A 24,279-nucleotide genomic window follows, 5' to 3' on the forward strand; every position below is an offset into this window, starting at 1 on the left:
ATGTTGGCAAAATGACAAAACATAAGCAGCTGATGATATCTACAAAATTGTAACTGTGTTCTATTAGACATTTCCACAAACGTATAACAATGCTTGTGCTCTACACTTAAATTCACTGTTTTAATATTATTTGTTTAGTATAGAGACAGCGAGACCCTGGGGGAAGGGGAGAAGAGAGAGAGCAAGAACACTGCAGCACTACTTCAGCACTTGTGAAGCTTCCCCCACCCAGCTGGGGACCAGGGACTTAAACCTGGTTCCTTGTGCACTGGAAGAGATGTAATTAACCAGGTGTGCCACCACCCAGCACCTTAAATTCACTTTTAAGAGTAATTGATAATGTCGTTTAAAGAAAAGGCAAAAATATAATATCTGTGTAATTAATGTATAATTATATAGTATTTATACATGCAACACGTTGAGTCCTTCAATAGTCATCACTGCATCAAATTAAAGCGAAGGACTTAAAGAAAACCTGTGGCTTTCTATCTTTTTTTTTTTTTTTTAAGATTTTTTTAAGTTTTTTTTTTTTTTTTGAAGATTTTATTAATTTATGAGGAAGATAGGAGGAGAGAGAAAGAACCAGACATCACTCTGGCACATGTGCTGCCAGGGATCGAACTCAGGACCTCATGCTTGAGAGTCCAGTGCCTTATCCACTGTGCCACCTCCCGGACCACGGCTTTCTATCTTTATAGCATTAAATGTCGAAAATCTGGCTGGTACAGAAATAAGAATCAATCAAATAGTCCTTAACCAAATTTATCACTGGCATTTTCCAGTTGATTAACTATCTTTACCGATCTCTTTACTGAGCTCCAACTAACATAGAACCGTAAGTTACACAAGAATGTTAGGAAAGGAATTTTTTAAAAAAATTCTTTATTGGGAGATTAATGATTTACAGTCAACAGTAAAATACAATAGTTTGTATATGTAAGGATTTTTGCTTTAGTAAAATCCTTGTAACAGTACTAATCTGTCCCTTAGATGTAAATAGTTTCCTTTCTTCAGAGGAAGGTGCACAGACTTGAGGGCAGGGGTAGATAGCATAATGGCTATGCAAAGAGACCCTCATGCCTAAGGCTCACAGGTCCCAGGTTCAATCCCCAGCGCTACCATAAGCCAGAGCTGAGTAGTTCTCTGGTAATAAAAAAAATCCTTCAGCGGGGCCGGATGGTAGCTCAGCGGGTTAAGTGCACAAGGATTGGTGGGAGGATCCCGTTTTTTGTTTTTTTTCTCAGTTCGAGTTCCTGGCTCCCCAACTGCAGGGGGGGTTGCCTCATGAGCGATGAAGCAGGTCTGCCGGTATCTATCTTTCTCTCCCCCTACTTCTTCCCCTCATCTCTCAATGCATGTTCAGGGTAGTATGGCTGTAGACACACTCTCTCTCTCTCTCTCTACCCCCTCCTCTCTATCCTATCCAAAAAAATCGAAAAGAAAAAGACAATGACCACAGGAGCAGTGGATTCACAGTGTAGGCGCCGAACCCCAGCAATAACCCTGGAGCCAAAAAAAAAAAGAAAAGAAAAGCCTGTGCTTTACCTACTGAGCAAGCAAAGACTAATATTTAATTAATTCAGTGGTACATCCTTATTATACAGCAATCACATATAGAAAACCAATCTGGGGGGCTAGACGGTGGCACATACACTACCATGCATAAGGATCCAGGTTCAAGTCCCTAGCCCCCATCTGCAGAGGAGGTAACTTCAACAGCAGTGAAGCAGTACTGCAGGGGTCTCTTTCTCTCTCTCTCTCTTTCTCTATCTCCCCCTTCCCTCTCAGTTTATCTCTATCTAAAATAAATAAATAAATAAAATATTTTTTAAAAAAAATACCGATTTAGCCATTTTTTTACATGATGGAGGATCAGGCAGACAAAAGTAAGTTATATATGACTGGTCATCCCAGAGAAGCTTTAGAATTTGGCAGAACTGTTAGAGCAAGTTATACAAACCAGTTTGCAGCAGCATATTTAATAGAAACATAAAGCACCTGGTTTAGAAAAATGCGTAACTTATTAGTGACTCAAATACATTTGAAATGAAGGACTAAATTAGGTCTTTCTCACTAGTTCATGAACTGAAAATCAAATTCACAGATCGGTATCTGCAGTTTACCTTATTGCCGATGATTGAGCGCACTTCGTCATCTGGTGACGTGGGAGTCCCGGATATATCTGGGTTACTGTTACTAAGGCTCCGGGAGCGGTTCAAGTTAAGGCTCGCAGGCCTCACAGCTGACCTGGCCATTGTAGCATAATGCACGGATCCTCCCAAGCCTCCAGGGCCTACAGTCGAGCACAGAACAGGACATAATTAAACAAAGAAAACTGACAAGTCTCTGGGTCTTTGCAACATTTCACAAAGATCCTGAATTGCTTTTATTTTTAAATAAAGATACCACAAATAAGGAAAAACACCCAAGATGTAAGGATAGCAACACAGTTTATTTCATAGCCAATAAAAACCACATGGATTATAAACGAAAAGAATGAAGTCTTTATTGCTCCTATGGTTCTATATTATTTACATAATATGAAAACAAAAGTAGAAGGAAGCACTCATATTACTTTCATTCAAATATGGGTGTATCTAGGACCCAGCATGCTCCGGCTCTATTTCTTTCTTCCCACCCCTTCTGTTCTACCTACAGTTGGTCTTAGTCACTGGAGAGAAAGGTCATTTATTGTCAACACTGCAGACATAAGACATATATATATATAACACCTGTCTTGGGGAAATGTGAAAATATACCTTCATGACAACTATAATCCTATAAATCATCTTTCCCTCAATAAAGTGATACTGAAATTGGAGGGGAAAAAATTATGAGACAGAATATATTCAGTTGTCAAAAAAGCCATGATGCTTTTTTGCACAGAAAACCAGAACATGTCATGACTTTTCTTTTTAAAAATTTTTTTTAAATAATTTTTTAAATCTTTATTTATTGGATAGAGACAGCCAGAAATTGAGGGAAGGGGGTGACAGAGAAGGTGAGAGACAGAGAGTCACCTGCAGCCCTGCTTCACCACTTGCAAAGTTTGCCCCCTGCAGGTGGGGACTGGGGGCTCGAAGCCAGGTCCTTGCACATTGCAACATGTGCACTCAACCAGGTGTGCCACTAGCCGGCCCCTAATTTTTTTTATTATCTTTATTTATTGATTGGATAGACAGAAATTGAGAAGAAGGGGGAAAGAGAGGGAGAGAGACAAAGATACCTGGAGCATTGCTTCAACACTTGTAAAGCTTCCCCCCACCCCAACAGGTGGGGACCAGGGGCTTGAACCTGGGTCTTCATGCATTGTAATGTGTGTGGGCCACCACCCAGCCCCATATTGTAACTTTTCTGACAGCCTAACAATTCTTTTTTTTGCCTCCAGGGTTATTGCCAGGGATCAGTGCCTGCACCACAAATCCACTGCTCCTAGCGACTATTTTTTCCCCCTTTGTTGCCCTTGTTGTTTTATTGTTGTTGTAACTATTACTGATGTTGTTGTTGTTGGATAGGACAAAGAGAAATGGAGAGAGAAGGGGAAGACAGAGGGGGAGAGAAAGATAGACACCTGCAGACCTGCTTCACCGCCTGTGAAGCGACTCCCCTGCAGGTGGGGAGCCGGAGGCTCGAACCGGGATCCTTACGCTGGTCCTTGTGCTTTGCACCACCTGCGCTTAACCCACTGCGCTACCGTCCAACTCCCTCTCACTCCTTTTCTATCTACCTGTTCCCTCTCAATTTTTCTGTCACGTCAAATGAAGACAGGAAAAAATATATATGGTTACCGGGAACAACGGATGCACTACGCCCCAACAATAATCCAGGTAACTTTTTTTTAAAGTTGCATTATTTTATTGCCTGGGAATAAATAAGAGCTTTCTGGAAAATAATCTTTTTATTAGGTTTCATGGAGCTATCAGGGAGCTACTAAGATATCTACTTTTTCTTTCATATCCAATAATACTTCAAATGACACGTGTAAAATGCTATTTATCTTAAAGGGGAAATGACTAAGTGCTTCCAGATACATAAACTTATTTTCAAGGTACATACTGATGAGCCTTGAAGTTTCCTCAATGACAATGGGGAACTTAACTTGACCTTTGAGTAAGATCTAACTCCCATGAAAGGAAGCCGTGTAAGTCAGTGATGCTTTCAAATGTAATTGGGCTGGCAATGTCGTTCACTGGGATAGTGTGTTGCTTTGCCTGGGTTCTAGACTGGCACCACTGAGCTTACAGAACTTTCTGTGCTGTGGTTTTCCTCTCCCTGTCTGCCTTTCTATCTCTCTCTGAAAAAGTGAGTGGGAAGTCCCTGGAGGTGAATAAATAAATAAATAGACTAAACAAACCTATTTATCTTTTTAAGTTGAGTTCTGAGCACTCAGCAACCATTCAATGTTTGCTGCTGAGTGAATGCACCACACAATGTCCCAAAGGTTATTTTAATACTGTTATAAATACCCAAGCCGGGCAAGTTGAATAGTAAAAAGAAAACATACCTGGTGATGGTGAGTTAGGGTATGTATTTGGAAGGCGAAAGACATAATGAATATATGATGCAAGAAGGCTATTCCTGCCATGCTGGTCATGATTTGCTTCCAAGTTTTTGTGAAGTCGATTTATAATTGATGCCATGGCTTCAAAAGATGCTTGACCGAGGTTAACTTTTAAGAAAAAGGAAAATATTTTTTGCATTAACCGTTTTTGACTTTACGTCCCAGAAAGAAAAAGGTTTTATTGTCTGTATATACATAAAATATAGCAATTAGACAAAAACTGTGTATAAAGATGTACGTATTTATTTACTCTTATTATTATTATTTTTTTTACCAGAGCACTGATCAGCTCTGGTTTACGGTGGTGTGGGGGATTGAACCAAAGATTTCTGAAGCCTCAGGCATGAGAGTCTCTTTGCATAAAAATTATGCTATCCTACCCCCACCGAGATGTACATATTTATACTAGCTGAATAAAAAACACTTTTCTAAAGACTGACAAAAATTTTTACTAAATTAGTGTGAAAATTCCAAGTTTGCTTAACTTGTTACTTTGAAAGCAATACAAAGAGAAAGGAAAGAGACTATCGGTGTCAGGGGACAGCTCACCCAGCAGCATATCACCATGTGTACAGTCCTGACCACCCTAGACAGCTTCATGCAAACACAGACTTCATGAGTAGCCAAGTGGAGCTCCCCCCCACCCTGCAACCTCTCACCTTTTCTCTGGAAAAAGGATAAAAGTCTGCCTTGAATGGTGGATTCACATAGGCGTAAAGCTCCAGCAAAGTCTTAAGCGTTGGCCAAAAAAAGATCAAGCTTTGAGAAGTGATTTCTCACTTTAAAGATAACTCTTAAAAATTAAATAGCATACAAAATGATTTTTGTTTAAAAACTTGAAAACTCTAACAATAAATGTGAGTTCTCTAAGATAACAACTTAAGAAAGTAACAGCAGATTGGCAACCTGATTGAAATGACTGAATTTTAAAAAGATCAGAAGAAAAGGAGGCTAGAAAGGAAGCTTGAGGTGTTTCTTTCCTCTCCTCTCCCAGGTCAACTAGGAATACCAAAGGAGACCACCTGGGATGGCAACAAGACAGGACTAGAACCGGTGAGCGCAAACACGTGTGACTCGCGGACAGAGAGGAGCCTAGGGAGGATGAAGTGGCTGGTAACAGCCCGGCAGTTTACCAGTTGAGACACCACCTCCAGTCTGTTTCATTAACAAAAAGACAGCTGAACAATATCTTTGATGAACATAGATGCTAAAATATTGAACAAAATTCTAGCCAACCGGATACAGCAATATATTAAAAAGATTGTTCATCATGACCAAGTGGGGTTTATCCCAGGCATGCAAGGTTGATTTAATATACATAAATCAATCAGTGTGATCCACCACATCAACAAAAGCAAGACCAAAAACCACATGGTTATATCAATAGATGCAGAGAAAGCCTTTGACAAAATACAACATCCCTTTATAATCAAAACACTACAAAAAATGGGAATAGATGGAAAATTCCTGAAGATAGTGGAGTCTACATATAACAAACCTACAGCCAACATCATACTCAATGGTGAAAACTGGAAGCATTTCCACTCAGATCAGGTACTAGACAGGGCTGCCCACTATCACCATTATTATTCAATATAGTGTTGGAAGCTCTTGCCATAGCAATCAGGCAGGAGCAAGCAATTAAAGGGATACAGACTGGAAGAGAAGAAGTCAAACTCTCCCTATTTGCAGATGACATGATAGTATACACAGAAAAACCTAAGGAATCCAGCAAGAAGCTTTTGGAAATCATCAGGCAATACAGTAAGGTGCCAGGCTACAAAGTTAATATTGAAAAGTCAGTGGCATTCCTTTATGCAAACACTAAGTTAGAAGAAGTTGAAACCCAGAAATCAATTCCTTTTACTATAGCAACAAAAACAATAAACTATCTAGGAATAAACCTAAAGAAAGAAGTGAAAGACTTGTATACTGAAAATTATGAGTCACTACTCAAGGAAATTGAAAAAGACACAAAGAAGTGGGAAGATATTCCAAGTTCATGGGTTGGAAGAATTAACATCATCAAAATGAATATATTACCCAGAGCCATCTACAATTTTAATGCTATCCCCATCAAGATCCCAACCACATTTTTTAGGAGAATAGAACAAATGCTACAAATGTTTATCTGAAACCAGAAAAGACCTCAAATTGCCAAAACAATCTTGAGAAGAGAGAACAGAACCGGAGGCGTCACACTCCCAGATCTCAAATTGTATTATAGGGCCATTGCCATCAAAACTGCTTGGTACTGGAACATGAATAGACACACTGACCAGTGGAATAGAACTGAGAGCCCAGAAGTAAGCCCCCACACCTATGGAAATCTAATCTTTGGCAAAGGTGCCCAGACTATTAAATGGGGAAAGCAGAGTCTCTTCAACAAATGGTGTTGGAAAAAATGGGTTGAAATATGCAGAAGAATGAAACCGAACCACTATATTTCATCAAATAGAAAAGTAAATTCCAAGTGGATCAAGGACTTGGATGTTAGACCACAAACTATGAGATACTTAGACAACAATGTTGGCAGAACTCTTTTCCACATAAATTTTAAAGACATCTTCAATGAATTGATCTAATTACAAAGAAGACTAAGGCAAGCAGAAACCTATGGGATTACATCAAATTAAAAAGCTTCTGCACAGCAAAAGAAACCACTATCCAAACCAAGAGACCCCTCACAGAATGGGAGAAGATCTTTACATGCCATACATGAGACAAGAGTTTAATAATAGATGCCATACATCAGACAAGAGCTTGCCAAACTCAACAACAAGAAAACAAATAACCCCATCCAAAAATGGGGAGAGAACATAGACAGAATATTCACCACAGAAGAGATCCAAAAGGCTGAGACACACATGAAAAAATGCTCCAAGTCTTTGATTGTCAGAGAAATGCAAATAAAGACAACAATGAGATATCACTTCACTCCTGTGAGAATGTCATACATCAGAAAAGGTAACAGCAGCAAATGCTGGAGAGGTTGTGGGGTCAAAGGAACCCTCCTGCACTGCTGGTAGGAATGTCAATTGGTACAACCTGTGTGGAGAAGAGAACTCTCAGAAGGCTAGAAGTGGACCTACCCAATGATCCTGCAATTCCTCTCCTGGGGATATATCCTAGTGACCAAACAAACCCATCCAAAAAGATCTGTGTGCACATTATGTTCTTAGCAGCACAATTTGTAATAGCCAAAACATGGAAGCAACCCAGGTGTTAAACAACAGAGGAGTGGCTGAGCAGGTTGTGCTATATATACACAATGGAATACTACTCAGCTGTAAAAAATGGTGACTTCACCGTTTTCAGCCAATCTTGGATGGACCTTGAAAAATTCATGTTAAGTGAAATAAGCCAGAAACAGAAGGATGAATATGGGATGATCTCACTCTCAGGCAGAAACTGAAAAACAGGGAGTCAGGCGGTAGTGCACCGGGTTAAGCGCAGGTGGGGAAAAGCGCAAGGACTGGCGTAAGGATCTTGGTTCGAGCCCCGGGCTCCCCAGCTGCAGGAGAATCACTTCAAAGGCAGTGAATCACGTCTTCAGGTGTCTATCTTTCTCTCCCCCTTCTCCATTTCTCTCTGTCCTATCCAATAATGACGACATCAATAACAACAACAGTAATAACTACAATAAAACAACAAGGGCAACAATAGGGAATAAATAAATAAATATTTTTTAAAAAGAAGTTGAAAAACAAGATCAGAAGAGAAAACACAAGTAGAACCTGAACTGGAATTGGCATATTGCACCAAAGTAAAAGACTCTGGGGTGGTTGGGTGGGTAGAGGGTAGAATCCAGGTCCAAAAAAAGACAGAGGACCTAGTGGAAGTTGTATTGTTATATGGAAAACTGGGAAATATTATGCATGTACAAACTATTGTGTTTACTGTCAAATGTAAAACATTAATTCCCCAATAAAGAAATTAAAAAAAAAAAAGGTTGAGAAGCCAGGCGGTGGCACACATGGTGAAGTGCACACATTACAGTGTGCAAGGATCCAGGTTCAAGCTCCTGGTCCCCACCTGCAGGGGGAAAGCTTCAGGAGTGGTGAAGCAGAGCTGTAGGTGTCTCTCTGTCTCTCTCTCCCTTTCTATCTCCCCATCGCTTTCAATTTCTGTCTCTATCCAATAATAAATAAATGAATAAATAATATATATATTTAAAAGTAGGTTGATAAAATGATTTTTTTAAAGTAAAAAAGTAGGTTGAAGTAAGACTGTGTAACACTTTAAATATAAAGCTAATTAGTGTCTTATTATTCATTAAATTAAGACTTTTATCTATGTATTTATTATTGTGGTGTCTTTTCCTCTATCTGAAAAAGTCATCCTTGGGCAGTAAAGCCCCAGTGACTGATCAATCGATCAATATTTCCCTCTCTCTCTCTTACACACACACACACACACACACACACACACACACACACACACACACACACACCTGGGGAGGTGTTTCAATGGTAGGATGTTTTCCTAGTTGTAAGCCCCTGATTCAATTCAATTCCCAATACTACATGAAGGCAATAGAAAAAAATGAATAGAACTTTCATAGTAAGATGAGAAATTATACTCATGTATGAATGACTGTACTATAAACCATTAACCCTCCCCCCCAATAAAAATGATTAAAAAAGAAAAGAATGAATAGACTACTTGAATGGTAGAATAGATAGCTCTGTTATCTGTATCAGCCATAAAAAAATAAACAAGAATAAATGAGTGAATAACATTTTAAAACACAGTCATTACAGATAGAAAGTAAGAATCTGGAAATCTGGGCGGGGTAGATAGCACAATGGTTATGCAAACAGACTCTCACGCTTGAGCCTCTAAAGTCCTAGGTTCAGTCCTTCTGTACGACCATAAGCCAGAGCAAAATAGTGCTCTGGTTAAAAAAAACACAAACAAACATGGTTCTATTATTAGAAAAGTCAGAAATACCAAATTATAAACTTCATGACTTCCCTAATGTAAATGAATTACCTATTTGGCCAGCAATGACAGGAGGTCTAACAACTAAAAGTATCAGCTTATCAAGCAAAAGATGAAGAAATCGAACCACTGGTTCCAGCTGGGATGAATTCAATGCAGAAATACTGCTCTTTAGTTCATTTTCTAAGTTATTTTCCATGATTCTCATATCTCCAATTCGTACTGGGAACATATGTTCATCCAGAGCATTGACCAGAGCAAAAAACTTGTCAAGATATGGATCCTAAAACAATGGATAAACAAAAACACAGATCAATTATACCACTGTAAATTCCCCACACTATCAACTACTAGTACCTCATATTAATAGATAACAAAAAGAAGTACATATTGTACAAGACAAACATTATTCCAAACACTAATAATTGTCATTACTTATTGTCAAATAGCTACTTCAAATACTACTGCCTACTCCCCCCCCCCCAAAAAAAAATCTAGTGACATTTATTAAGGGTTTTATTATCCTAGTAGAAGTCTATAACTTGTTTTCAAGTTTAATTATTGTGGCAGGTTAGTTGTCAGTTGTACTCAGCTTTATTACTTATACTCCATAACTGTTCAACCTTAGACAGCCCTCAAATTGACTTTGACCATGGGATCAGGTTAGATAAGGTTATCATTTATCACAGAGATTCCAGACTCGATGGGAGTTTTCATGTTATCAGTCTAATCTATGCTCACATATTGTAATTTCTCATGCAATTTATTTTATAATTTACTTATTAATGGGGAGGAGAGAGAAAAAAAAGCGAGAGATCACCAGAATATTACTCTGGCATAGATGGTGCTGGGGATTGTTTGAGTGTCTAACTCTTTATCTGCTGCGCCACCACCTAGGTCACTGTCACTTGAGTACTGGGCTGCTTAGCCGTGTATGTGACCCCAGTTCAAGTCCACCCCCAACACGATGCAGGAAGCTTTGCTGCTGTGGCCTCTGGATCTTCCTTCTTCCTTCCCTATCTGTTTGTCTCTATCTAAAAAATAATTAGAGCATAAAAAATAAATTGCAGGAGTCAGCTGGTAGTGCAGCCGGTTAAACGCAGGTGGCGCAAAGCAAAAGGACCCAAGTAAGGATCCCGGTTCGAGTCCCCAGCTCCCCACCTGCAGAGGAGTCGCTTCACAGCAGGTCTGCAGGTGTCTCTCCCCTCTCTCTGTCTTCCCCCCTCTCTCCTTTTTTCTCTGTCATATCCAACAATGACGACATCACTAACAACTATAATAACTACAACAATAAAAAAGGGCAAAAAAGGGAGTAAATAAATAAATATATTTGAAAAAAATAAATTGCATTCACACCAGGTTACTTAAAGAGACAACTGTCACATGATGGCAGAGGACCTCGTGGGGGTTATATTGTTATGTGGAAAACTGCGAAACGTTATCCACGTACAAAGTACTGTACTTACTGTTGACTGTAAAACATTAATCCCCCAATAAAGAAATAAAATTTAAAAAAGAGACTACTGTCATTTTGTACTTACTTAGCATCTGAGCTAACCTTCTCTTCCTCTGAATGGAAAATGTCTACCAACCAATACTCATTTTTTTGCAGAACAAGGAACTCTCCTCTTTTTTGAAAGGATTTGGTTCACATGTCTAACACAGTATTCATTTCATTATAATTTCTTTCACATTTTTTAAATTTATTTCTTTATTGGGGAATTAATGTTTTACATTCAACAGTAAATACAATAGTTTGTACATGCATAATATTCCCCAGATTCCCATTTAACAGTACAACCCCCACTATGTCATTCATCATCTTTCATGGACCTGTATTCTCCCCACCCAACCACCCACCCCAGAGTCTTTTACTTTGGTGTAATACTCCAATTCCATTTCAGGTTCGACTTGTGTTTTTCCTTTTATGGGAAAGTTCATGAGACTAAGACTTTCACTAGCAAATAATAGGTAGCATCTCTCATATCAGAAAGGTTTCAGTATAAGGAAGTCTGCGTGTGTGTGTGTGTGTGTGTGAGAGAGAGAGAGAGAGAGAGAGAGAGAGAGAGAGAGAGGGAAAGAGAGAGAGAAGGGTGGGAGGGAGAGAGAGAGAGAATGGATAAAAGCAGTAGTAAGTCTAAGGTAAGATGATACAGGGTACCAGCATTGCAATCTTTGAAAGAGATTCCAGGGAGGAATATCTGTGGTAAGGAGAAACCTTAATGAAAATAAGCTGACTCTATGTCAGGCAGAAAAGCTTTGAAATGAGCTTGGCATATTCCAGAAGAACATGAAGTAAGTGATCATAGAAAGTCTTTCTAGGGCAGGGGTAGATAGCATAATGGTTATGCAAATAGACTTTCATGCTTGAGGTTTCAATTTGAGAAATACCTAAATTTCTGAGACGACAGTTTTTCAACTCAAATTATTCTGATATATATAGTTAGGAGGATAACTTAATTGTTCAAAATAAAGTCAATGACATTTCAACAATCAAGCTTTTAATAATATTAAATGATATTTTCTTGAAGCTTTCAAAATGAAAATATCTACATCTGTATAGGTTTAACTTATATCCAATAAATTTTCCACTTCATTATAAAAATAGATTCAAGTACCAGACAGTATGTTCAATTCATTAAAAGTGAAATTTGACTATAAAAACTACTAAAACTTACCTGGGTATGGATAGAAGAAACAGCAACAACTTCAACATTAAAAACACCTTTGTGATTATCTACCCATTTCATGCCAGGTAGAGGAACCTGTAAGATGTCAAATATAATGACCACAGATAATTAGATTATGAATTCTAAAGGCAAGCAAAAAGAGTATCATGGAAATATATATTTATGTACTGTTGATACAAGTGAAGCTTTTATTTTGTTCTTATTATAAAACCAAAAAATAATAGTTGCAAGCAGAAAATTAAAAATTAAAACCTCAGGAGTTGGCAGTAGTGCAATGGGTGGCGTGAAGCGCAAGGACCGGAGTAAGGATCCCAGTTTGAGCCCCCGGCTCCCCACCTGCAGGGGAGTCGCTTCACAGGCGGTGAAGCAGGTCTGCAGGTGTCTGTCTTTCTCTCCCCGTCTTCCCCCTCTCTCTCCATTTCTCTCTGTCCTAACAATGACGACATCAATAACAAGAACAATAATAACTATAGCAACAATAAAAAAAAGCAAGGGCAACAAAAGGGAAAATAAATTTTAAAAAATTAAAATTTCATCTTCCATGACAGTGAAATAGCTGACTTAGATAGTGTATTGATTTGCTAACTGCATGACCAGGTTCAGGCCTCTGTATCTTAACAATAAGTGAATAAATAACAACATTTTGTCCTAGACTAATCTCTTTGTCATCCAGCAACGCCCTTGATGCAGAGACACTTTCAGACACCACCTGTGCAAGAAATAGCAAACAGTATTTTGATTACTGTTTTCCACATATTAAATCATGAATCTTTTTCTTCTATTTTTTATTAGTGATTTAATATTGGTTTACAAGATTATAAGACTACAGGGGTATAGTTTCACACCACACCTACCACCAAAGTTCCGTGATTCTCCCCACTCAGCAATAACCACCACGGTTCTGTGAGTTTTTTTCATTTTAACCAAGCACTTACTCAGCTCTGGCTTATGGTGGTGCAGGGAATCAAACTTGGGATTTAGGAGTCTAAGGTGTGAAAGGCTTTTTGCATAGTGATTATACTGTCTCCTCCAACACTCAAACATATTTTAATTGAAAAAATTAAAAATTATGAGTTATGAAGCATTTTTCTGAAGTAAATTGTTAGGAGTATAAATTAAAATTACTTAATACTTTTGAGTGGGAAAAATTAAAACTTTATAATATTTTAAAATTATTTTTAACCATTTCCCTGCTTTTGTTGTACTGCAGGATTTTTTTTTTTCCCGCTCTGCAGGGTTATCACTGGGGCTCAATGCCAGCACTACAAATCCACTGCTCCTGAAGGCTATCTTTCCATTTTGTTGTCCTTGTTATTGTTATTGTTGTTACTGGATAGGATAGAGAGAAATGGAGAGAGGAGGGGAAGACAGAGAGGAGGAGAGAAAGACACCTGCAGACCTGCTTCACTGCTTGCAAAGGTGACCTCCCCAGCAGGTGGGGAGCCGGGGCTGGAACAGGGATCCTTACCCCCATCCTTGTGCTTTATACCACCTGTGCCAGTGGGTTAACACTGTGCTATTTGCTTGTTTTTACTGGTGTGATATGTAAGGTGAAAACAAATCCCAAGAAACACTGTCTGTAGCACCTCACTTCCTCAGGTCTGTAACCTGTCTGTGATCTTTCCTTTAACTCTCAGTATAAAAGTTTTCCACATTCTTCTGTGAGGATGTATAGATCCTGCACCCCCCCCCCACCCCATTTAGAAGCAGAGAGAGTAGTGAAAGCGACCATAAGACCACAGCACCCAAGCTTTCGTTAGTGTAGCGGTGGCTGGACTCAAACCTGGGTTGCATACAAGTGAAAGCGGCCCATTATCCAAGTGAGCTATTTCACCAGCTCTAAAAACTTCCATGTTCTATTGAGTAATTTTAATTATAGGAAAAAATAAAATTACTACTTCCTTATCTGTATATATTTTTAAATATTTTCCATTTATTTATTTATTCCCTTTTGTTGCCCTGTTGTTTTATTGTAGTTATTCTTTTTTTAAAAATATTTATTTATTCTGTTTTGTTGTCCTTGTTGTTTGATTATTGTAGTTATTATTGTCTTCGTTGTTGGATAGGACAGAGAGAAATAGAGAAAAGAGGGGAAGACAGAGAGGGGGAGAGAAAGACAGACACCTGCAGATCTACTTCGCCACCTGTGAAGCGACTCCCCTGCAGGTGGGGAGCCGGGGGCTCGAACCGGGATCCTTTAGCTGATCCTTGAGTTTCCTGCCACGTGTGTTTAACCCACTGCGCTACCGCCCGACTCCCTGTAGTTATTCTTGTTGTCCTCCTTGTTGGCTAGAACAGAGAGAAATAGAGAGAAGAGTGGAAGACAGAGAGGGGGAGAGAAAGACAGACACCTGCAGACCTGCTTCGCCACCTGTGAAATGACTCCCTTGCAGGTGGGGAGCCAGGGGCTCGAACCAGGATCCTTAGGCTGGTCCTTGTGCTTTGCGCCAAGTGCACTTAATCCGATGTGCTACCGCCTGACTCCCCCTTATCTGTATATTTACAGACAGAAGCAACAGCAAGGTCTTGTTTGACAAAAAATACCTTAAAAATGAACAACCCATTTCAAGCAACCTGAAGAATTTCTGTGTGAGAAATACTGACCTCAGGAGATAGTACAGAATAAGCCTGCGGTGGTTTTTCCAGTGACACTGGTAGGCAAAACTGGCCTGTCTTTAATCGCCCATTCTGAAGCATTGGTATCCACTTTTAAAAATAAAAAGGAAACAATGTGAATTTAAATGTTCAGTATGAAATTAATTACTTGAAAAAAATCTTCAAGATTTTGGTACAAGCCACAACTGTCTCATATCATTAAACACCGAGGTAATTTAATTTTGTAAGTAATGACAGGTTTTCATAATTCTTATAAAGAACAGTTTCTCCCAACAATATTTTATTAAGGAATATGCCCACAACATTATTACGAACACTTAAACTGTCGTTTTTGAGGGCAGCAATAAGGCTTTGTTCATGCACATTTCCACACTTCCTGGGTCAGATGTTTTCCCAGACTAAGATAGGGTGAGGGAGATGAGGAAGATGGGGGTCAGAGGGCAGGTGGGTAAAAGGGAGAGGGAGGGGTAGAGGTGCGGACAGATGGGGGAGGGGGATGCAGAGAGACATCACAGCACTGCTCTACACCATTTGCGAGCTTCCCCTCAACCCAGAGCGCCGTATGCTCCATGGATGATGGTGAAGTATGCACCCTACTTGGGAGTTACCTCTGGCCCCATAGTTCCCACATTTAGAGGAGGAACTTATGTGAGGGAAAGCCGGTAGTAGGAAGAAGTCTAAGGGCCTGGGTGGTGGTGCACCTGGTTGAGCGCACGTGTTACAATGCTAAGGTGCCAGGTTCAAGCCCCCATTCCCACATGCAGGACGAAAGCTTTGCAAGTGGTGAAGCAGTGCTGCAGGTGTTTCTCTGTCTATCTTCCTCTCCCTCTTGATTTCTGGCTATCTCTATCCAGTAAATAAAGATAATTAAAGAAAATTTGAACTGTAAAGGTAAATCAATTTTAAATTAGAGTAACAATTATAAATTTATAGAGAACATAGACCTCTTTTTTTTTTTTTTTTTTTTACCACTGCTCAGCTATGTTTTATCGTAGTGTATATGGGGGATTGAACCTGGGAATTTGTAGCCTCAGGCATGAGAGTCTCTTGTATAACCATTATGCTATTTATCCCTCCCCCTATTTTCTTACATTAAGAAAAATTTAAATAACATACTGAAATGCAGAAAAATTCATCTCTTTTGGGCAGAGGCAAAGTTTTTCTGACAAACTGCACAATAGCACACTGTGATGTCTTTCACTTAAGCTTACATTTTTAAGTCTTAACAATTTTCAAGAACTACTCAAGGGGTTTAATTATCTCAATTACAGGCTACCAAAAAAAAAAAAGAACTTAATTGCCAAGTATCTCTTTTAATCATTTCACATTCAAAACATTCTCTTGTTAAAAACTCTTAACATCTATTCTAATTTATAATGTATTGTTGGACAGGTATACAGAAATCAAGATCTGGGGGTCGGGCGGTAGCACAGTGAGTGGGTTAAGCGCACGTGGCGTGAAGCGCAAGGACCGGTAAGGATCCCAGTTCAAGCCTCCGGCTCACCACCTACAAGGGAGTCGCTTCACAGGCGGTGAAGCAGGTCTGCAGGTGTCTGTCTTTCTCTCGCCCTCTCTGTCTTCCCCTCCTCTCTCGATTTCTCTCTGTCCTATCCAACAACGATGACATCAATAACTACAACAATAATAAAACAAGGGCAAGAAAAGGGAAAATAAATAATAAAAAAAAGAAAAGACTTAAAAAAAAAAAAAGAAAGAAATCAAGATCCACAATTACATGTTCACCAAAGAAGGTTAGTGAGCACTTTCCATGTTATGTTGACCCTTCTTACCTAGGATGAGGAATCAAATAAGAAAGTCTGTAGCTGTCCTGTACCTTAATTACTGTAGTTATTTTTTAAGATCAAAGCACTAAACATTTCACACAAAAATTACTTACTGTATAGCCAACTGGAGTTTCAAGAGGAGTATTTTGTTTTTGTTGACAGCTAACATGATAAAATGTGAAAAGCAAGTGGTGATGGTCAGTTAAAGCAGCAGGGAGTTTAACCTTGATTTCTTCATGGAAGTCAGGAGACCTTCAATACAAAAACAAAACAAAACACAATTTGCAATAATGAGACAGTATTTTTCAAAATAATAGTTATACCATTTCTATATTTGAGGAAATTTTAAATTAATTTCAGGACTCGTGCCTACTTTTTCATCTAGTTAAAAATATGTATTTATTCTTAAATTCTAAGTAAACAGTTTCTACTTCAAGATAATTCCCTAAATGTTTCTGACATTTTCCTCATTTCATTTTTTAGTAATGATGTAGTAATCCTACTTTGCAAGATTCATCAATAACTACCGCCCTGATGCTGAAGTCTTGAGTATAATAGGAACTGTATAAAGAAATGACTAGGGCAAGGTTATCTAAATTTGTCAGCCAGTTCTGAAAGTGCATATTTACAAACCATACTATTGAAAAATATTTTTCTTTTCTTCTATAGTGTCATATAAAGACTAATTTGCATATCCTTAAAGTACCTTGAGATAAGTTAATATCAACTTGGACTCTCAAGAAAAAAAAAAAAGGAAGGAAAGAAGGAAGGAAGGAAGGAAGGAAGGAAGGAAGGAAGGAAGGAAGGAAGGAAGGAAAGAAGGAAGGAAGGAAGGGAGGGAGGGAGGAAGGGAGGGAGGGAGGAAGGGAGGAAGGGGGGAAAATTGCTACAAAAACTCGAGCTAGTATATTGACTCAAAAAAGGAGGTGGTGAAATATATGGGAAGATGTATAAATTGCATTTGTCCCACAGTTTAGAAGTGCTTGAACCACTGTAAGAATACAAATGTAATATTATATCAAACCAATGGCACAATCATGTCAATATTCGAGTGCGGCATGCAGGAGTATTTTAATAGGAAACGGTGGCTGCTATTATGATACAGACCTTAAAAAGACAGAACTTCAATATTGATCTCAACCTTTCATATTCAGCTTATGTCCACCAGAATTTATATTCCACGACAATGCCTCCAAACTATATGCTTCCACTACCTTTAAAGTGAAGGATTTTCTGCCATCAGACTCAATCTGATGCTAATAGGCCAAATATTCTTCTATCTTTAAAAGCCTCAAAAACAGCAGTAGGTATGAATTTGATCACAGAAATATTCAAGTGAAATGAAGCTTTTAATACCCACAAGAAACATAGTTAAAGCCAGCCACCTGAGAATCTGATGCCTTTGCTGAATAAAAGATGTTATACATCTTATTACCTGATCTGACCACTCAATTATGAGAAAGCTGAACTTACTAGGAATCCAGGTAGTATTGTTAATTTATTTCTACTGAGATTGAAAGCTGCAAAAATAAAGACCTAATCAAAAACTAAGAAACTTTTGACATTGACTACTTTCTTTATTAATACTTTTGTTGGTAATAGTGTTTGAGTTCATTTCTTTCCTAAAGCCCTATTATGTTAAGTTTTTTATTTTAGATGAAAAAACTGAACAGCTAAAAATCATTCAACAAGTATTTTTAACTGTCTACCTTTAGGATAAGCATTATATTACGTTTATAGTGAAAAAAAAATCCAAGAAAGCTCCAGAAACAGGCCAACATAGGGTATGTTAGGTAATGAGGCAGAAAGAAATCATCAAGACTTAAAAGATGATTAAAATCAGAGAAAAGAAGAGAAGCAAGGATGTCTTAAATTTTGAGTCAGAGTAGCTGACTAAAGGAATATGACTGAACTGGGAAAATGGTGACACCACTAACAAAAATGGCTAGACAGTGTCTGGGAAAAGGCTAGAATATGTGGAACTGAAAAGGCAGTAGGGAACCAAGTGAATATGCCTGCTGAAATTCAGTACATGCCTGACCTCAGAAGGAAGTGTGTGAGGGAAAATAAAGAGCTGAAAACAACCCAAATAACTGGGAAAATAGCAGCACTTTCCCTGACTGCAACGGAGAAATATATTTAAGATGTTAGGGGGAGACTATTATAGATTTTTTAAAAAAACAGGTTACGGGTGAAACCTTAAGGTTTTGTGGGGAATGTCAAAATTAAAAGAAAAATTAGAATAATCAATATAAAAACTCAAAGGGTTTAAAGAGAGACAATGAAACTAAAGGACAATAAAATAAAGCCAAAAAGAAAAGTCTTCAGGAAGACAAGGAAAGTCATGCTATACATTATACATTAGCACTAAAAGGTTTTTTGTTTTGTTTTGTTTTATTTTTGAGATGAACTAATGAAGCAGGAGAAAGATGATTCAAGAAGTCAGATTCTGGAATCAGATGAGGTAGAACAGAGGAGAAAGGTGTGGGTCATTACTACCTTTGAAAAAGAGAGGTAAAATAGTAAGGATAATTTAACCTAAAGAGTATAACTGTTGGATCCCCAATTGGAGGGTGTCCATCAACTTGTTGAAGTAGGAATGCTAAGAGTAAAGAGAACAGAAAAGAAATAGGAGATAAAAGAGGGAAGAGGAAGGTTATGGTTAAGAGTGGGGAAAAGAACTGACAACAAGACTAGCAAACTCTGGTGGAACCAAACAAATATGAAATAAATCATGGCTCCATAGCACAATAAAATAATATCAATGTATGATAGCCTTGATCAGTACAACTTTGTGATTGTTCTCCAACAGCATTTGGTAATAACTTTTAAGAAGCAAAAATTAAAGGTTATCTAAAGTTAACAATTTCCCAAAGAAGTTACTTGGAAAAGCACTAAGTAGAAGGGATTTTGGATGCTGAGAAAACTGCCCATGTTAACAATTTCCCAAAGAAGTTACTTGGAAAAGCACTAAGTAGAAGGGATTTTGGATGCTGAGAAAACTGCCCATTTAACTGATAATTCAAGGTAAATAAAACTATAAACTGTCCAGGTAAATTATATGGAAAGACCAAAGGACCAGAGATGAAAAATGATACATTATTTACAATATAATAAAAGTGAAAGCGTCACAGATTTTTGATAGGAAAGCTGCTTTGAATATAAAAATCTTATATTTGAAATATCTATGAAGAAAGTTCAATCTACAGGCTGAAAATTATTACTTCCATGTCAGCTGTCTTCAATTTGCACATTCAGTGCAGCAAAGCATTTGATAAACACGCTAATGTGAATGCTAACAATGCCACTGAGAAGTGAGTAACTTTGAAAGAAATATTTGAATTCAGTACCTGTTATGATATACTACGGCTGTATAGGCTTCCTTTGAAAATTCTGAACAGCTAGATTTACCAAAGATTACCTGTAACAAATAACAGCATGTTGAAACTTTGTTGTAGTAAATGCTGGGTGTTTCATATTTATGTAAGAATTTGTCTGACTTATTAGCTAGTTGAGAACAATGGGCAAAATGAGCCCAGTGAAGAACAATGTGCCTACTGCCGTTCAATTGCTGTATCTAAATACAGACCCAAATGGCAAGCAAACGTTCCAGATATTTCTGTTCATTATAGTTGTATCTACTGGGAAAAATGGCGTATGTCTTTATTTTTTCTTAAAGAAGGTGAAGCATCCATTTCAAGACTAGGACGTAGCATATACTTTGGAGTTTATCTAAGAAATATGGTCCTAGAGTAGTTGCCTATACCTACTTTTCAATTTGGTAATGATATTTTAAAATTCCATTTTAGGTCAAATATGTATCCTTTGATCCCAACAATCTTTGTAAGATATTTCCAATGGAAGATAAGCTCCATTAAAAAAAATAAATAAAGTGTCATTTGCATATTCTTACATACATGTTAAAAAAATCTATCACATTAAAAAGAATACTTTTTTTTTTTAGAATGCTTAGAAGCAATTTTGTTTCATGTATCTGTAACAATATTGTGGTTAATTAAGGCAACTGAGGAGAGAAATGGCTTGATATAATCAAGGTCATAGTTATGATTCCTATATGAAACTGGCTTGCAATGTTATCAACTCTAATTTTAGACTACCCTCTTCGGTCTAACTAGCCATCTCTACATATGCAGTGAATAGGTTTGTGGACCTGTCATCACACTTCCATCAATGAAATGGATAAAATAACTCCAACTTTGTTTCTTCCACAAAGCTACTGAATGGCATCGTTCCCAAGAAACAAGAACATACTAACAGCTACTTGTGTTTGTATATTTCCATCCAGCCCTTTCATTTTAAAGGCATAGAAAACGTAATCTTTAGGACTCTCTTAGATAAACTTAAATTCATCAATTTGCTAATACTCTTTTATACCCTGTTCCAGTGCCACAATCAAGAAGTTTATAGTTTGTCAATGAGTCCTGTGACAACTGGATCACAAAATTATCACAGGATCTATTTAAATAGTTCTTATTAAACAAAACACAGTATGTCTGTTTTGAACATTCTTTCAAACCAACCTCTTAGACTAACCTAAGACTTTACTGTTATATGACTAATAATATACAAGTGAAATAAATGCAGTATCTCTCTACCTGCGCAAAAGTTACCGCTTTCCTCACAGTAACTTAATTATTTTCATAACATATACAATGTAAAATGTTTCCTGTTAAAAATATATTTTAATCATTTATCAATATGGGCTTAGTATCAACTATGTGCCAAGCCTGCAGCTGGCATCAAGATAGAGACATGAGTAAGACATGCACCCTGCCCTCAAGGAGCTCACAATCTAATGGGCAAGATGAATATAATCAAGAATTAAAGCTCATAAAATAGTGATACGGTCCATAAAGACAGTGAGAAGATACGAGGGTAACACCAAAAGAGGGAGAGGCCTAATTGCCGATGTGGGTTAAAGGCATCTGGAATTTTGTAGAAGAGGCCAAACACATGCTAAGGTCAGAGAAAATGTGTTAAACAATAAAAACACTTAAAATGTTACATATACTTACATTCATACAGCAATTCACTCATAGAATAAAAAAGCATATTATTTATAAAAATTCAGTATCTTTCCATCGAGTATAAGAGTACATTCAATTCCACAAGCAGAAATAAAGAGCTGGTCAAGAATATAAAATACTAACTATAAACTCCAAAAATAAGTTCTACAATATTTATCCTGAATGTATTATCTACATGTAGCTGTCTGAAGAGATAACAAAGATGAATAATCTGTCCTTGCTACATTTAAGGTTAACAGATGCTGCCAACATGGAGAAGAAAATACCTAGCTTTCTTAGTACATAGAAAAATTAGAAGAACTTGGTTCAAATGATTGATACAGAATGTTAACGTTCATTTTCTTTTCTTTTTTTTTAAATTATCTTTCTTTATTGAATAGAGACAGCCAGAAGTCAAGAGGAAGGGGGAGACAGAGAGAGAAAGAGACAGAGAGACACCTGCAGCCCTGCTTCACCAGTTGTGAAGCTTTCCCCCTGCAGGTGGGGACTGGGGGCTCGAACCTGGGTCCTTGAGCATTGTAACATGTGCGTTCAACCAGATGCGCCACCACCCGGCCCCTCTCATTTTCTTTTCTTTTGGGGGGGGGTTTGAGGAGAGAATTCATAGCATTTGTTTTCCCAAGTACCAAAAAGCACATCACCCCAAATTCACAGAAGAGAAAGAAAAGACTAAAAAGATTAATATCCCATGGAATTAGACCTCACTGGCTTAATAAATTACAATGTACACTTCCTTAGTCTTAGTCGTCAGAATTCAACTACAATTCTTAAGAGTCGAACACTGACGTACTGGCAGTGGGCTCCTGTACCGTAAGCTACTAAACATCAACTGAATTAGAAAGTCTAGGTTTTCAAGGAACTTGCACCTGTTTGTGTACAACAAATCCAAAACAACAGTAAGTTAGGAATCTCCCTAGGGCAACTTACCTTGCAAGCTCTGGCTCCCTGGTAGTTCACAATCGTCTCTTTGTGTAAGGAAATCTTCCAATCTGAATTGCATCCCTCAAGCCCACAGATCTACTGCCACTAAAATTGTAACCACCTTTGGATTTTAGCCCTAATCTGTCTCCCTCCTACAGCCTATGCTTCCTTGTCACCTCAGAAAACAGTCTCAACTGCAGCTCAAAACTTGTATCTTTTACAGCTGGCGGTGGCTCAAGGACCCAGGTTCAAGCCCCTACTCCACACCTGCAGGGGAGATGCTTCATAAGCACTGAAGCAGATCTGCTGGTATCTTTTTCTCCTCCTCTATGTCTCCCCATCCCTCTCAACTTCTCTCTGTCCTGTTAAATAAAAACAGAAAGAAAGAAAGAGAAGAAGGAAGGAAGAAAGAAAGAAAAAAAAAGGATGGGGGTGGGGACAGGGGAGCAGTGGATTTATAGTGTCATCACTCAACCCCACCTATAACCCTGGTGGAGGGAAACAACAACAACAAAAATCTGTGTCTTTGAAAATCTTTGCGAAACCTTCTAATGATTAACATGTAACTCAGTTCTCAATATTGGCTCCGGAATGTAACCCCTTGGGAGGACGATTAAAATACTGATACATACCTCGTTCCCACCATCAGAGACTATATATAATTGAACTGCAATGAGACTTAGTCTGGGCATTGACATTTTTTATGATTATCTTTTAGACAGAGAATGACAGAGACCAAGACCACACCCCTTCATGTGGTGGGGGCCAAGTCTGAACCCGGCCAAGTGTGCTATTTTGTCAGCCGTTGACATGGACGTTTAAAAGTTCCCCCAGTTATGCGTAGCCAATGTTGAGAACTATTATTTAACCAAGATGGGACACATTATACATATTAGAATGACCTGTGTAGCATTTTCAAACTATACCCCATATACTACCTATCACTTTATTCTTTCCTAAGGGGATTCAGAATTTCTTAAAAGTCTTATTCATCTTTGTATCTCTGAAAGTGCCTCGCATACACCACGTTTTCAAGAAATGAGACTGAGTAAATTCATTACTGTCTATTCGTTTAAATAATGAGTTTGGAAATTTGGTTTACGGCATCACAGTTATCCGCGGCTGCTGATCAAATAAGCCCCAACAAATGTCTACTTGAATTATGTAAGAACAAGAGAAGTAAGGAATCGCTCTTACCGGCATGGCATTACTTGGATCCTCCCCATACATGAACTGAACTTTGACTGTTATATTTCTGGCAGAACCTTGACGATTGGCAAGATTGAGACTCTGGGGGTATATGTAGAGAAGGTTTCTGTGGAGGAGACAGTATGCGTGATGCTAAGTATATATCCAAAGTCACCGCACTGCCAAGCATCCCAAAAGAAACAGATGAATCAATACTGAGTCACAGTTAGCAGCCAGTTAAGTTGCATACAATGTTTCCTTTGATCCTTTAGAGCAATCACTTAGACAGCAAGCACACGTGCTCCAATTCTGGAGCGAAACTGAGACCCAGTAAAAGTTAAAGAGTTTCGCATGCCATCAAGTGTGTGGTCAAGCTGAAAACAAAATACAAGTCGAGTCAATTTCATAATGCAAGACGGACTATTAGCAATTCCAGAAATGACAAGTGTACAGCAGTATATGATGGCACAGGAGGAGACATTCAGCGTGCTGGATGAAAGAAAAAGCAAAAAAAAAAAAAAAAAAAA

The 24,279-nt window shown here is 38.2% G+C and overlaps 1 protein-coding gene across 8 annotated transcripts in view; it reads right to left on the minus strand.

Annotated features, from left to right (window-relative positions):
* Nucleotides 1-24,279, minus strand: part of DOCK7 (dedicator of cytokinesis 7) — a 172,050-nt gene that overhangs the window by 71,077 nt on the left and 76,694 nt on the right. For all 8 annotated transcript variants that reach the window (XR_009553912.1, XR_009553913.1, XM_060206309.1 and 5 more), the window contains exons 15-22: nt 23,762-23,879; nt 19,946-20,016; nt 16,709-16,847; nt 14,800-14,901; nt 12,184-12,270; nt 9,557-9,788; nt 4,505-4,669; nt 2,124-2,293 (exon numbers count right to left, since the gene is read on the minus strand). Coding sequence is in view for 6 of the 8 variants with exons in the window: in XM_060206309.1 (XP_060062292.1) it covers nt 2,124-2,293; nt 4,505-4,669; nt 9,557-9,788; nt 12,184-12,270; nt 14,800-14,901; nt 16,709-16,847; nt 19,946-20,016; nt 23,762-23,879 (1,084 nt within the window). In the remaining 2 variants the exon portion in view is untranslated. The remainder of the gene's footprint in view (nt 1-2,123; nt 2,294-4,504; nt 4,670-9,556; nt 9,789-12,183; nt 12,271-14,799; nt 14,902-16,708; nt 16,848-19,945; nt 20,017-23,761; nt 23,880-24,279) is intronic.

This window comes from Erinaceus europaeus, chromosome 13, assembly GCF_950295315.1.
Source record: "Erinaceus europaeus chromosome 13, mEriEur2.1, whole genome shotgun sequence".
NCBI classification, from domain to species: domain Eukaryota; kingdom Metazoa; phylum Chordata; class Mammalia; order Eulipotyphla; family Erinaceidae; genus Erinaceus; species Erinaceus europaeus.